Below are 11,927 nucleotides of genomic sequence, written 5' to 3'. Positions count from 1 at the left end.
CGTGCGCGCGCTTTCTGTGCCCGAATAAATACCTCACGGGGGAATGAGGGGTTGCGGCCGTGGCGGGGAGGGAAAGCGCTTGGCCAGGCGGACGACGGCTTGATGGAGGAGGACGGAGGAGGCGGCTGCGTGCTGGGCCAGCGGAGGTGAGCGGCGCGCCCGGCATTGCGCCGCCGCCGCGTGAATTGGGACTCGCCAGCCAGCCAGCGCGTGCCATGGCCAAGGAGCTGAGCCAAGCGGAGCTCTTGGACTTCCTCTGCCAGGCCGGGGGGCGAGTGGCCAACGCCGACTTGCTGGGCCACTTCAGGGGCTTCTTGCGGGACCCCGAGGCCGGCCCGGCTCAGCTGCAGCTCCGCCGGGAGCGTTTCAAGGGCTTCGTCAACTCCGTGGCCACCGTGAGGCAGGAGGGGCCGGACGCCGCCAAGTACGTGGTGCTCAGGAAGCGCTACCGGGAACTGGTCGGAGAGGAGCTCAAGCCACCGGCCGAAGCCAGCGCGAGCCCAGCCGCCAAGCCGCCGCCCGAAGTTCAAGTCGGCCGGGCGCCGCAGGGCCAGCCCGGCTCGGAGCGCGCGCCCAGGGCGCACGGCTGCGGGTCCCGCGGGGAGTCGGCCCGGCCCCAGGTGGAAGAGGCGCGCACCTGCAGAGGCTCGGCCCGCGAGCGGCGAGCTTGCCCGGGGCCCCGCGGGCGCCTCCCCGGGGGTCTCGGAGGGCGATCGGGGGCGCCGCCGCCTCCCAGCCCCACTCTACGCGGCCGGGGGCGCCCCTCGGAGCGATGCGCCCTGCTTGGAGCGGAAGAGCGTCGCCGGAGGGGTCTTTGGCAGGCTCCCCCCGGGGATCCGCTGTCCAACGCGGGAGGGGCGCTGATGTCCAACGGCCCCTGCTTACCTGTCGGGGCAATGGGCGCGCCTCCAAGCGGCAGCAGCCCCCAGCAAAGAATCCGCGATTGGGTAGTTACCCACCATTCCGCCCCGCTCCCCGCGCGCAGCGAGGAAGGGCCCTGGCCGGCCCAGGACTCGCCCTCTAGCGGGCCACGGAGCATCAGCCCCTGCCCCGCGGTGGCTTTGGAGGATTCCGAGCCTGGGCAACTGCTGGGGCCAAGTGCCGCCTGGCAGGAGCCCGTGCCGGTCTTCCGCAGCATCCGATGCCAGCTCTCCCTGCAGGACCTGGAGGATTTCATTGAGCAGGAGAGCTCGGCCAGCGAAGACGGCAGCAGCACCAGCGGGGGGAGCGAGTCCTATCGCCTGGAAGGGGAGGTCGGCACCCTTCACCGCCTGCCTGGGAGGCAGAATGGCCAGAGCAGGACCTCAACCAGGGATACCTGGACCAGGCCAGAGAGACTCTGCCCCAAACCCTCCACCAGTGGGCTGGATGCGTCACGTGGTGCTGAGAGTGGAGCCCAGCTGAATGGCGCCATCCCGACTCACCTCAACTTGCTCAGCCGGGTAATTGGAAGAGCCTCCAAGAGGCCAAGCAAGGATCTACCTAAGCCCAGGCAGGTGTCCAGCTTGCCTCCCCCAAATCTGGATGCCCCCTTAAGTCCCCGGCTGGTCCCACGGCAAAGACACTGGGCAAGTACCCCTGATGTGGCAGGGTCGGACGCAGAGGGGTCGACTGAACAACGTTCCTCCTTGGTGCCCCTGGAGCCGCGAGAGCACGCCTGGCTGGTGAAAGTGGCCACGGGCTCATGGATGCAGGCCCGGGCACTGTTGCTCGAAGACCCTCAACTTGCCATCCGCAAGGACTTCATCTCTGGCTACACCGTCCTCCACTGGCTGGCCAGGCATGGGAACGCTCAGGTGATGCAGGACTTCGTTGCCGGTGCCCAGAAAGCCGGGGTCACCCTGGACGTCAATGCCAAGTCCGGCTGTGGTTACACCCCACTGCACCTGGCCGCCATGCACGGGCACCAGCCGGTCATCAAACTACTGGTGCAGAAACTGCAGGGCCGCATCCAAATCAGGGACAGCAGTGGCAAGAGGCCATGGCAGTACCTGAGCAGTGCCACCTCGGGGGAGGTGTGGCAGCTCTTGGGGGCACCCAGGGGCAAAACCATCTTCCCAGCCCACCCAATTGTCACCAGAAACTCCTCGTCTCCCACCAGAAAAGGCAAGAGTCCCGAACTGGCTAGGAAAATTAGCCGGAAAACGTCTTTGGCAGCCTACTTGAAACCTCAACACATTAAATGGAAAATGGCAAACAGGTGCCCACCATTACAGGAGAGGGAGGAATACAGTGACTAAGAAGGGTGATGGATTGGGATTCCAGAGGGCTTTGTTGACTCAGCCTGTCTCCAGATTAAATGGTCGTATTTGGTGAGGGACTAGAGGAGAAAGAAGACTTTATTCACATTGAGCTGGGGTATTTCTCCTCATTTATTTATTTTAACTGAGGGGACGATGACGGACCCATGCACTTTAACCCTAGACAGATGCTTTTATCGTGGTCGTTCAGAGCTATCGGCTCATCTCAGGCCTCCTGGTGCTTGCACTTTAGCTGTTTTTGGGTCCCATTGCGGAGAAGGTACCTGCTAATCCTCTCCTGTAGTGATCTCCAGGATAAGGCTTGGAAAAATCCATCCTTTTGCCCTGCCTGGTGTTGCTGAGGGCAAAATTGGCCCCTTTGGAGAGTTGGGGTGTCAAAGGATGGAGAATCTCCATTCCCTGTTAACATTCCCCACTTCCCCCACCCATCGGGGGTTCTGGATGCAAGAGTTTTTGCATTTAGGTGCTTGGGGAAAGAGGGATGGTTGGGTGATCCCGAAACCATCATAATAACAGTATTCAAACATGCCATTTAGGAGTTGAAGATGGGCAAGCTTTTGATCTGGGATGTCATTTACTCTAAGGTGCCAGGTGCGATTAATTATTTGCCTTTAGGGACATGTGTCGGAGAGACAAAGAGACTGGGGAATTTTAATTAGGCTGGTATCACCTTGCAGAGGAGTTTTAAACCTATTTTTTTAAAAAAAAAAACCAAAAAAAAAAAAACCAGGCCTGTTTTGGGGGCAGGGGGTTGAAGATGCTACCTTGGAGACTGCAGGAGTGAATGAAATGTTCTCTCCCTTCCATAACACAAGCTCGAAAGATAATCAGCGGAAGCTTGCTCTTATTTTACTCCTTTTTAAAAGCCTATGAATAAATTTTATTGCTGCTTAATATATATCTCAGTATTATTCTGTAGGTATATTTTCTTAAGGCCAAGGGTGGGGAACGCATGCTCCTTCGGATGACTACAACTCACATTATCCCCAGCCAGCATAGCCAATGCTGAGGGCTGATGGGAGTTGCAGTCTATCAACGTCTGGAGAGCCAAGCATCCCCCATCCCTGCTTGAGGCTGAAGTTGTCTAAATATTGGCCGCTGGAAGAGGGTTTGGGGACCCTTTCTAAGGGAATTGTTGAACGGACTCCTCTGAGGACATGTTTTTATGTTCTAACGTTTGGAAACCTGGAATCCTTTCTGTATCCGTATTTTCTGCTGAGGACTTCTGCAGATTGCAGAGGATTCTGGACAGTATTTTATTATTGCATTTATATCCCGCCTTTTTTCCTGCAAGGAACAAAAGGCAGCGTACATAATCCTCCTCCACTTCACTTTATCCTCACAACAACAACCCTGTGAGGTGGGTTGGGCTGAGAGTCTGTGACTGGCCCAAAGTCACCCAGTGGGTTTCCAGGGCTGAGTGGGGAATAGAACCTGGATCTCCCGACTCCCAGTCCGACCCTCTAGCCACTACACCACACTGGCTTGTAAACATGCTTGGTTCATGGGAGTTGACCAAGCTAAGTGGGCTTCACCATGTCCTTCCTGAGAGGAGGGGGCATCCACTTGCTGCCTCTAGGTGCTTGGGGGCCCCTTGGGCAAGACATCTTCAATGTGCCCCCTGCCTCCGTAAGTCCACCTTCTCACTGCCATGGTCACCATCTGCTCCTGCTCCTCATCCTCTTTCTCCTCATGGCAGCCAACCAGCGAGTAAGTAGGCAGCGGCATTCTACTTTGTTCCTCCTTCTCAGCACCACTGGGCTAGTGCCAGAGGCAGCTGAACAAACAGGATGCCATGATGAAGAGAAGGAACTAGTCCGGGGGCCCCTGCTCATGTGTGGACCCTCGGCAGATGCCCAGCCACACCTGCCGTTGATGCTGGCCCTGGAAATCACTTGCAGTGGTACATTGGAAGGAAAGTTGGTAGTGGTGGGCCAAACGTCATCCAGACAAGCTGGTCCACCACTTGAGAATGCTTGACGTGGCCATAGTTCAGTGGTCAGCCACGTGCGTTGTAGGTAGAAGGTCCTGGTTCAATCCTAGACTTTGCTCGGAAGGGCTGGGAAAGACTGTGGTCTGAAACCCTGGAGCGCAGACAAAACTGGATGGACCCAGGGCCTGGCTTGAGAGAAGGTAGCTTCTTATCTCAACCAACCTGCTATTTTGTCTCAGAGTAAAAGTAATAAAATAAATCGCACATTCCGATTGCTATGGACACAGCTAGAAGGGGTAATTTCCGGAGAAGGTGCCATGTTAGGCCCTTTCCACATCTAAAGGTTATCCCAGGGAAATGGAGGGGTCGTCCCTGCCTGCTCCCGGGATCCCCTGTGCATCATTTGGATGCACAGGAATGATCCAGGGACGATCCTGGGGGAAAAGGCAGGTGTAGAAACGGCGTTAGGCTGTTGTAGCCAAAGCAGTCAAGAGTCTAGTGGCACCTTAAAGTCTAACACATTTGTTACGGCCAAAGGCTTTAAGGTGCCACAAGATGCTTTGATGTTTTGGCTAGAAGGATAGAGATTGAATCTGGGAATGGTTGCATATCATACTGTTTAGCCCTGAGCGTTCTTGATGCCTCACGTTGTTTGATTGGTCCTTACTTCAGCCCTGCGATATAGGCCAATGTTATGTGTCTGTACTTCAGGGGTTGAGGCTGAGGGAATAATGGGTTGCCTTAGATGTGGTGACAGCAGACATGGGAGTCAGGCTTGGGGTTGCTTCTGAATCTCTGCAAAGCAGGATGTGGAGATGGCTTCAAATGGGGGACAAAGAGCCAGAACCCTCCCCTGCCTGTTCTCACATACACGCACACTCAACACTTTTAAAAGATGTTTTTCTCCCAGCAGGGCTCTATAATGACAAGTAACCCTTACTAGGTGACAAATGATTTTTAAAAAATGGAGGGGTGTTTTTTTGTGGGGTGTGGGGAAGGATTAAACTCTCCCCTCCTCCATGCCAAGGCTGTGCTTTAAGCATGCCCTCATCCTACTCTTAATACATGTGCTGCGTCTAGTTCCAGCCTAAGCTGTTTGTAGCTATGAGATCTAAAGCATAGATTTCTTGGCTCAAATTTTAGCTGGTGTAAAGCTGGTACAGCCCTGTTTTCTACCCAGTGAATCCTGCTTGTTCCACAAAGCTAGAAGAGCTGGATTCTGCAACAGATGCAAATGACATAAAGTAATCAATTTGCATATTTTTTTTATCATTCATGAAACTTATGCAAGTGCTGAGGAGAGTGAAGGAGGTATGCAGGCCAATTATGCCCCCCCCCCCCCCGCAGATGCCTGGCAATCCTGCCAATCTTCATAGCCTTAAGGACTAGAAACTTTGGTGTGTATCAGCTTTTCAAAAGCCTAAAACTCTGAGGATGCTAGCCTATAAGAAATTCTGCCCAGACCCAGCCACCATGGACTGGTTCTAGTTCTGCTATAGCAGCCTTCCTTAACCTGGGGCGCTCCAGATGTGTTGGACTACAACTCCCAGAATGCCCCAGCCAGCATTCTGGGAGTAGTAGTCCAACACATCTGGAGCGCCCCAGGTTGAGGAAGGCTGTGCTATAGGGTCATTGTACTTCCAGGGGCTTGATCTCTCTTCCTTAACCTACTCTGGGCCAGTGTTGCTGACATCCGCAGACCCCTGGCGTCTGAAACTTCAGGACTGCAGCCTTGCCTGCCCTTTTGTCACTCAGTGCTGTTCTGTTGTTGTTTTTCATTTTGTTGTTGTTCCTTTTGGGGTGAAGGAAATATTTCCCCAGCAAATGTTGGTGGCAGAGAGCCTTCTTCTTTTCATGCCCAGATGATGAGACTGTAGAAGAGCGAACACCCTGTGACTAACATTATATGCAACAGCAGGCAGCTTTTTGCTCCATGGAATCTCCTACGGCTTTGCGCGATTGCCATCTGCTTCTTTCCATGGTTTCTTCAGGCCAGCCTTCTAGGTGTGTTGGACTCAACTCTCCTATCATCCCCGACCATTGGCCAGGCTGGCTGGGGATGATGAATCTTGTAGTCGAGCACACCTGGAGGGTGTCATGTTGGGGAAGGGTGGCAATGGTTCCCCCAAGGCACTGTGGGTCTTTTAAGCCCTTGGGGCTGTTCACACAACATGGTAATCCCCACTCAGTGGCTGAGTGTGGTCTGTTGTTGAACTGTGGGTTAATGTTTTGTCTGAACCCAGGACATTTTCCACAGGGTGGCTTTTTAATCATGCAGTGTTAACCACCCTGAACAACCCAGCAACAAACCATGGGTTAACAAGCCACCCTGGGGAAAATGTCCTGGCTTCAGACAACACGCTAAGCCACAGTTCAACAAACAAACCATGGTTCAACAACAACCCATGCTCAGTGCGAAGGCAGTGACTTTATAATTGCCTGAAGGTTAAAGCCGCACGTAGAACAAGGAGCAAAAGAGGAACTGAAGATTCCCCAACCTACATCTGTTGAGAGAATTCAAATGTCTAATGGTGGGGGCCTTGATAGCAAGAATGGGCTGGTGGGTGGGTGGTGGGTGCACCCCCACGCTTCTGTCTGCCATTTCTACCCGCCTGGCTTACTTCTGTTTTCAGAGCACACGTGAGGAGAACGAAACACCTTCTAAAAGTTACAGGAGGGGAATTCCACGAGGCAGGGAAATAATTACTGTACTTCTGGCCTAACCTCTTTTGAATTCAATGGAACTTATTTCAAAGTAAATATAGTCAGGATCTGGCTCTATTTATTTATTTATCGTAATTGTGGGGACACAGCAACGCCGTCGTAGCATATAAACAACCCAGGGCATGCACAAGTCCTGTGTTTACTTGCTCCTCGGCACTCTGACATATTTTTTTCTTTGTGTTTGCATTTCTTGCTGCAGCAACCGGCTTATCTGTTTTCCGATTTCGATTTTATTGCTTTAATTTGATGGCTGTTGCAAATCACTTTGAGGGCCCTCGTAAGGTTGAATCAAAGGTGGATTTACTTGCCTAACAAGTAATTGTGTCTGCTCCAGGATCACTGTTGGGTGAGGTGGTGCTCTTCAGATGTTTTGGAATGCAACTTCTATAAACCCCGTCTGCATAACCAAGGGATGGGGATTATGGGAGTTGTAATCCAAAACATCTGGAGGGCACCAGGCTGGGTTAGGCTGCTGGACTCTGGCTGGGGAAATTGGGAGTTCAAGAGTCCGGGGGAAGGGCTATAGCTCAACAATAGTGCACCTGCCTTGCATGCAGGATGTCCTGGGTTTGAATCCCAGCATCTCATAGGGCTGGAAAACCTCCTTCCTGAAAACTCATAGAGGCACAGCTCCCAGCCAGGAAGGACAGTACTGACCTATTATAAAACAGCTTCCTATGTTCAAATCCTTGTTCATCCAAACAGCTCACTAGATGAAGTTTTGCCAGTCAGTCTTGCTCAGACTGTCCTACCTCACAGGCTTGTTGTGAGGATAAAGGGTGGTAATCCACATCCACGTACAGTATGTTACCTCGGACCTCAATAAAGGCAGCGTAGGATACTTTTGTTAATAATTTATTTTTTAGATGGATTCAGGTAGAATTGCTGAAGCAGAGGATGGGGGCTGAAGTGAAGTTGTCGTATGGTTTCTAAAAAGTCAAATTACGCAGCCTATTCTGCTTTTATTCCTTATGCAAAGAGTCAAGAGCCAGGCAGGTCCCAAAAGTCTGCCCCATAACCACTGGAAAGTCTCACTTTTGACTTCTCCCTCCAGCTTTTGAAATCTCCCTCAGCGTTGCTCACACACTTCTCAATCCCAAATTCAATATTTGGATTTCTACGGGCACAGGCCTGTGGCCCCTGGAAGGGAATCTCTGGGTCCATAGGATATTACAATGGACGGCCTGTAATCTGAGGAGTCCTGCTGCCAGAAGGCTACGCATTGTGGTGGAAACCTCAGCCCTGGCTGCTCTGTCGGTAGGGAGAGAAAAGGGGGCATAACCAACGGAGGCTAGCGGCTCCGATGTCAGTGGGGCGGGGAATCCAATCTGGATTTTAGTCAGAACTCTAAAGGAGCAGCTCCTTTAGAGTTCTGACTAAAACTTGGACCGGATTCACCGCCCCACTGACATTGGAGCCACCAGCCTCCACTGGGCCTAACAGCACACCTGTGGCAGGAGACTCAGAACCTCAGGCCTGGGGTCCAAATCCAGCCCACCTGAGGTTCTAGTCTGGCTTTTCCCTGGCCCCACACCCTTTTCCTCAACCACTGATTGGTGGTTAGACAGCTTTGGTTCAGTTCCCCCCCCCCCCATTCTAAAAGGTCTCAATGCCTCTCCTAAGGCTTAGTTACCGGCAATAAGAATTGAAACTAAAATAGGTTGGTATTTTGGATCCCACCCATCGTTGGAATGCGCAAACACACACTGAGTATAGAAGTATAGCTTCCAAATCGCATGAGGTACTACTTCCCCTCTATTCAGCACAGGTTAGGCCTCATCTAGAGTATTGTGTCCAGTTATGGGCACCACACGTCAAGAAGGACGCAGACAAGATGGAGGGGGTTCAGAGGAGGGCAACCAGGATGATCAGGGGTCTGGAAACAAAGCCCTATGAAGAGAGACTGAAAGAACTGGGCATGTTTAGCCTGGAGAAGAGAAGATTGAGGGGAGACATGATAGCACTCTTCAAATACTTAAAAGGTTGTCACACAGAGGAGGGCCAGGATCTCTTCTCGATCCTCCCAGAGTGAAGGACATGGAATAACGGGCTGAAGTTACAGGGAGCCAGATTCCAGCTGGACATCAGGAAAAACGTCCTGACTGTTAGAGCAGCACAACAATGGAACCAGTTACCTAGGGAGGTTGTGGGCTCTCCCACACTAGAGGCATTCAAGAGGCAGCTGGACAAGCATCTGTCAGGGATGCTTTAGGGTGGATTCCTGCATTGAGCAGGGGGTTGGACTCGATGGCCTTGAAGGCCCCTTCCAACTCTGCTATTCTATGATTCTCCAAAGTTCAGGTTGAAAGAGGCTCAACACTCCTGCCTTACATCCAGAGGATCCAAAGCACCTTCATTTCCCTAGCACCGCCCCACAATCACGGGGAAACTCCACCAGCCTTGAAGGCGGCAGGGTGTAAAGGATGAAAAAAAAGAATCCACCCCCACCTTCTGTCCTGGCCTGCCTCAACTTGGCAAGGCTTGGATATGGAGGTTCTCCCCTCCCGACCGTCACAGGATTGTTTTGTTAACTGCCTTCCTGCACCAGGTTGGGGGAAAATTGCAGTAAACCTTAGACATTTTTTCTTTGAAAGGAAAGTTTAGATGATCAGGATGACTGAATTTGGCATCCTACCCTGACAGGTGATGCCAGAATACACAAAAAGCAGCCCAGGATGTGATTCACCCTTTCTTTTCTGCCAGACATGGCTGAGGGGACAGAATCTGCATTTCATTTAAATGTAGATATATTTGCTTGGTTCACTTGTCAGGCACTGGGAGAGAACTTCAAAAAGTTTGGATTTTAGGAGCCACTGCTACAAAGCTTCTCTCTCTCTCTCTCTCTCTCTCTCTCTCTCTCTCTCTCTCTCTCTCTCTCTCTGTGTGTGTGTGTGTGTGTGTGTGTGTGTGTGTGTGTGTGTGTGTGTGCGCGCGCGCGCGCGTGTGTGTGTGTGTGTGTGTGTGTGTGTGCAATTTTACATAATGACCTCCTTGGATCTCGAAGGATTTTAACATTCAGAGCCAGGGCAAGCACAGGTTTTGAAAAAGCAAGCAATCGTCAGCATCCCTCCAGAGCTGTGCAGAGTGCCAAGGGCAGAAGCAGGCAGAATGACTTTGCATGTGCTGGAGGGGTACACAAATAGATGCTTCATCTAGTCACACAGCAACACATGGCTCATTTCTGGCGGCCATCTGATCTCATCTTCATCCTGCCCATCTGTTTGCTGATCATGCTGGGGCTGGATTAATTCTTTCAGCATTTCTCTCTCTTGCTAAGGAGGTCCTTTGGACGAGGCAGGCCTGGGTCTAGATCCCTTGTTCCCTTAAAAGATATCCCACTGCCCATTTTGCTAGGTAGAAACCCAAGAAAGGGACATAATTGCTACACTAGATACGTTAGAATGCCTGCCATGGCTTTCTTTTCAAGAAAAGAAGCCATGGGAAGGGGTGACGTGGATCAGGGCAGCAGATTAAGAAGATGGAGGACCAAACCTTTCCTCCCTCCCCACATCATGGTCCTGATCCGTTGCTCTTCTCGAACAGCTATTAGCAGCAAAGCAGGAAACATACAGCCACACAAAACTTGCTTGTTTTTTCCTCTCTTGGCTAATAACAGCAGAGAAGTGGCAATTTGGATTAGGACCATCTTGAAGGAGGAATGAGTTTCCACCCCACTCCGAAGGCACTGATTTTTATAAGAAGACAACTTGCTGAGAGTTCAAAACATGGTACCTCAACCTAACATATAGTTTGACCTTGAATTATTTACCCAAATATTTGTTCCCGTAGCCTGCACCTTTGATGCTCCAAGGCTGCTAAGGAGCTGGAAACTCAAAACAGAATAAGACCATAAGAAGGGCCATGCTGGATCAGACCAAGGGTCCATCTAGTCCAGCACTCTGGCCAGGCAGCCATCGGCCAGGGACCAACAAGGCAGGACATGGTGCAACAGCACCCTCCCACCCATGTTCCTCAGCAACTGGTGCACACAGGCTTACTGCCTTGCATACTGGAGATAGCACACAACCATCAGGGCTAGTAGCCATCAATAGCCTTCTCCTCCAGGAATTTATCCAACCCCCTTTTAAAGCCATCCAATTTGGTGGCCATCACTACATCTTGTGGCAATTTAACTAGGTGCTGTGTGAACAAGTACTTCCTTTTATTTGTCCTGCAACTCCCACCAGTCAGCTTCATGGGATGACCCCGCATTCTAGTATTTTGAGAGAGGGAGAAAAATGTCTCCCTATCCACATTCTCCATACCATGCATAATTTTGTACACCTCTATCATGTCTCCCCTAAGCCTCCTTTTTTCCAAGCTAAACAATCCCAGTTGATGTAACCTTCCCTCATAGGGGAGATGCTCCAGCGCCTTAATCAATTTAGTTGCCCTTTTCTGCATTTTTCCCAGCTCTATAATATTCTTTTTTAGGTGTGGTGACCAGAATTGGACACAGGCCACAGCTCGACCTAAGGTTTATCCTGGGATCATCCAGGGTTCGCCCCTGCCTGAGCACTGGATCCCCTGTGTGTCACCTAGATGAACAGGTTTGACCCCTGGACGATCCAGGGATAAACCTTAGGACTAGCTATGGCCACAGTATTCTAACTAAGCGTGGTCGCACCAGAGATTTGTATAAGGGCAGTATGGCCTGAAAGGTAAATCCAAATGGTCAAAAGGCATGTTAGTCTTCACTTTGCATAAATGTAAAACATTCCCCGTTAAATGGGGACAGTGATTGACTGGTGTTCATCTTCCTTTCGTGCCATGGGACGGGGAGCTTAAGACTAAGAGAAAATGGATGAACACAGCAAGACGTATTGCCAATTTACCTCTGGTAAGATCAGGCAGGATCCAGAACAATCCTATGTGTTACATTTCTCTAAGTACTTTGATTAAAGAAAGATCTCATAAGTGTAAATTGGGATATCCGTGCTGAAGGCAATCCATATCTTGCTGATGTGAAAAGCAATCCTTCCATTGATTTTTGAGAACAGCATCTTTCA

At 51.3% G+C, this 11,927-nt stretch overlaps 1 protein-coding gene across 1 annotated transcript; it reads left to right on the top strand.

Annotated features, from left to right (window-relative positions):
- Positions 1 to 215: 215 nt before the first annotated feature.
- On the top strand, positions 216 to 2,625 carry SOWAHB (sosondowah ankyrin repeat domain family member B). Its single transcript, XM_063136076.1, has one exon. The coding sequence runs from the start codon at positions 216 to 218 to the stop codon at positions 2,238 to 2,240; it is 2,025 nt and encodes a 674-aa protein (XP_062992146.1). The 3' UTR covers positions 2,241 to 2,625.
- The last annotated feature ends 9,302 nt before the right edge of the window (positions 2,626 to 11,927 follow it).

Source organism: Elgaria multicarinata, chromosome 10, assembly GCF_023053635.1.
Source record: "Elgaria multicarinata webbii isolate HBS135686 ecotype San Diego chromosome 10, rElgMul1.1.pri, whole genome shotgun sequence".
In the NCBI taxonomy this organism is placed as follows: Eukaryota; Metazoa; Chordata; class Lepidosauria; order Squamata; family Anguidae; genus Elgaria; species Elgaria multicarinata.
Note: the sequence above shows the minus strand (reverse complement) of the source record. Positions and strands in the feature narration are given on the sequence as shown.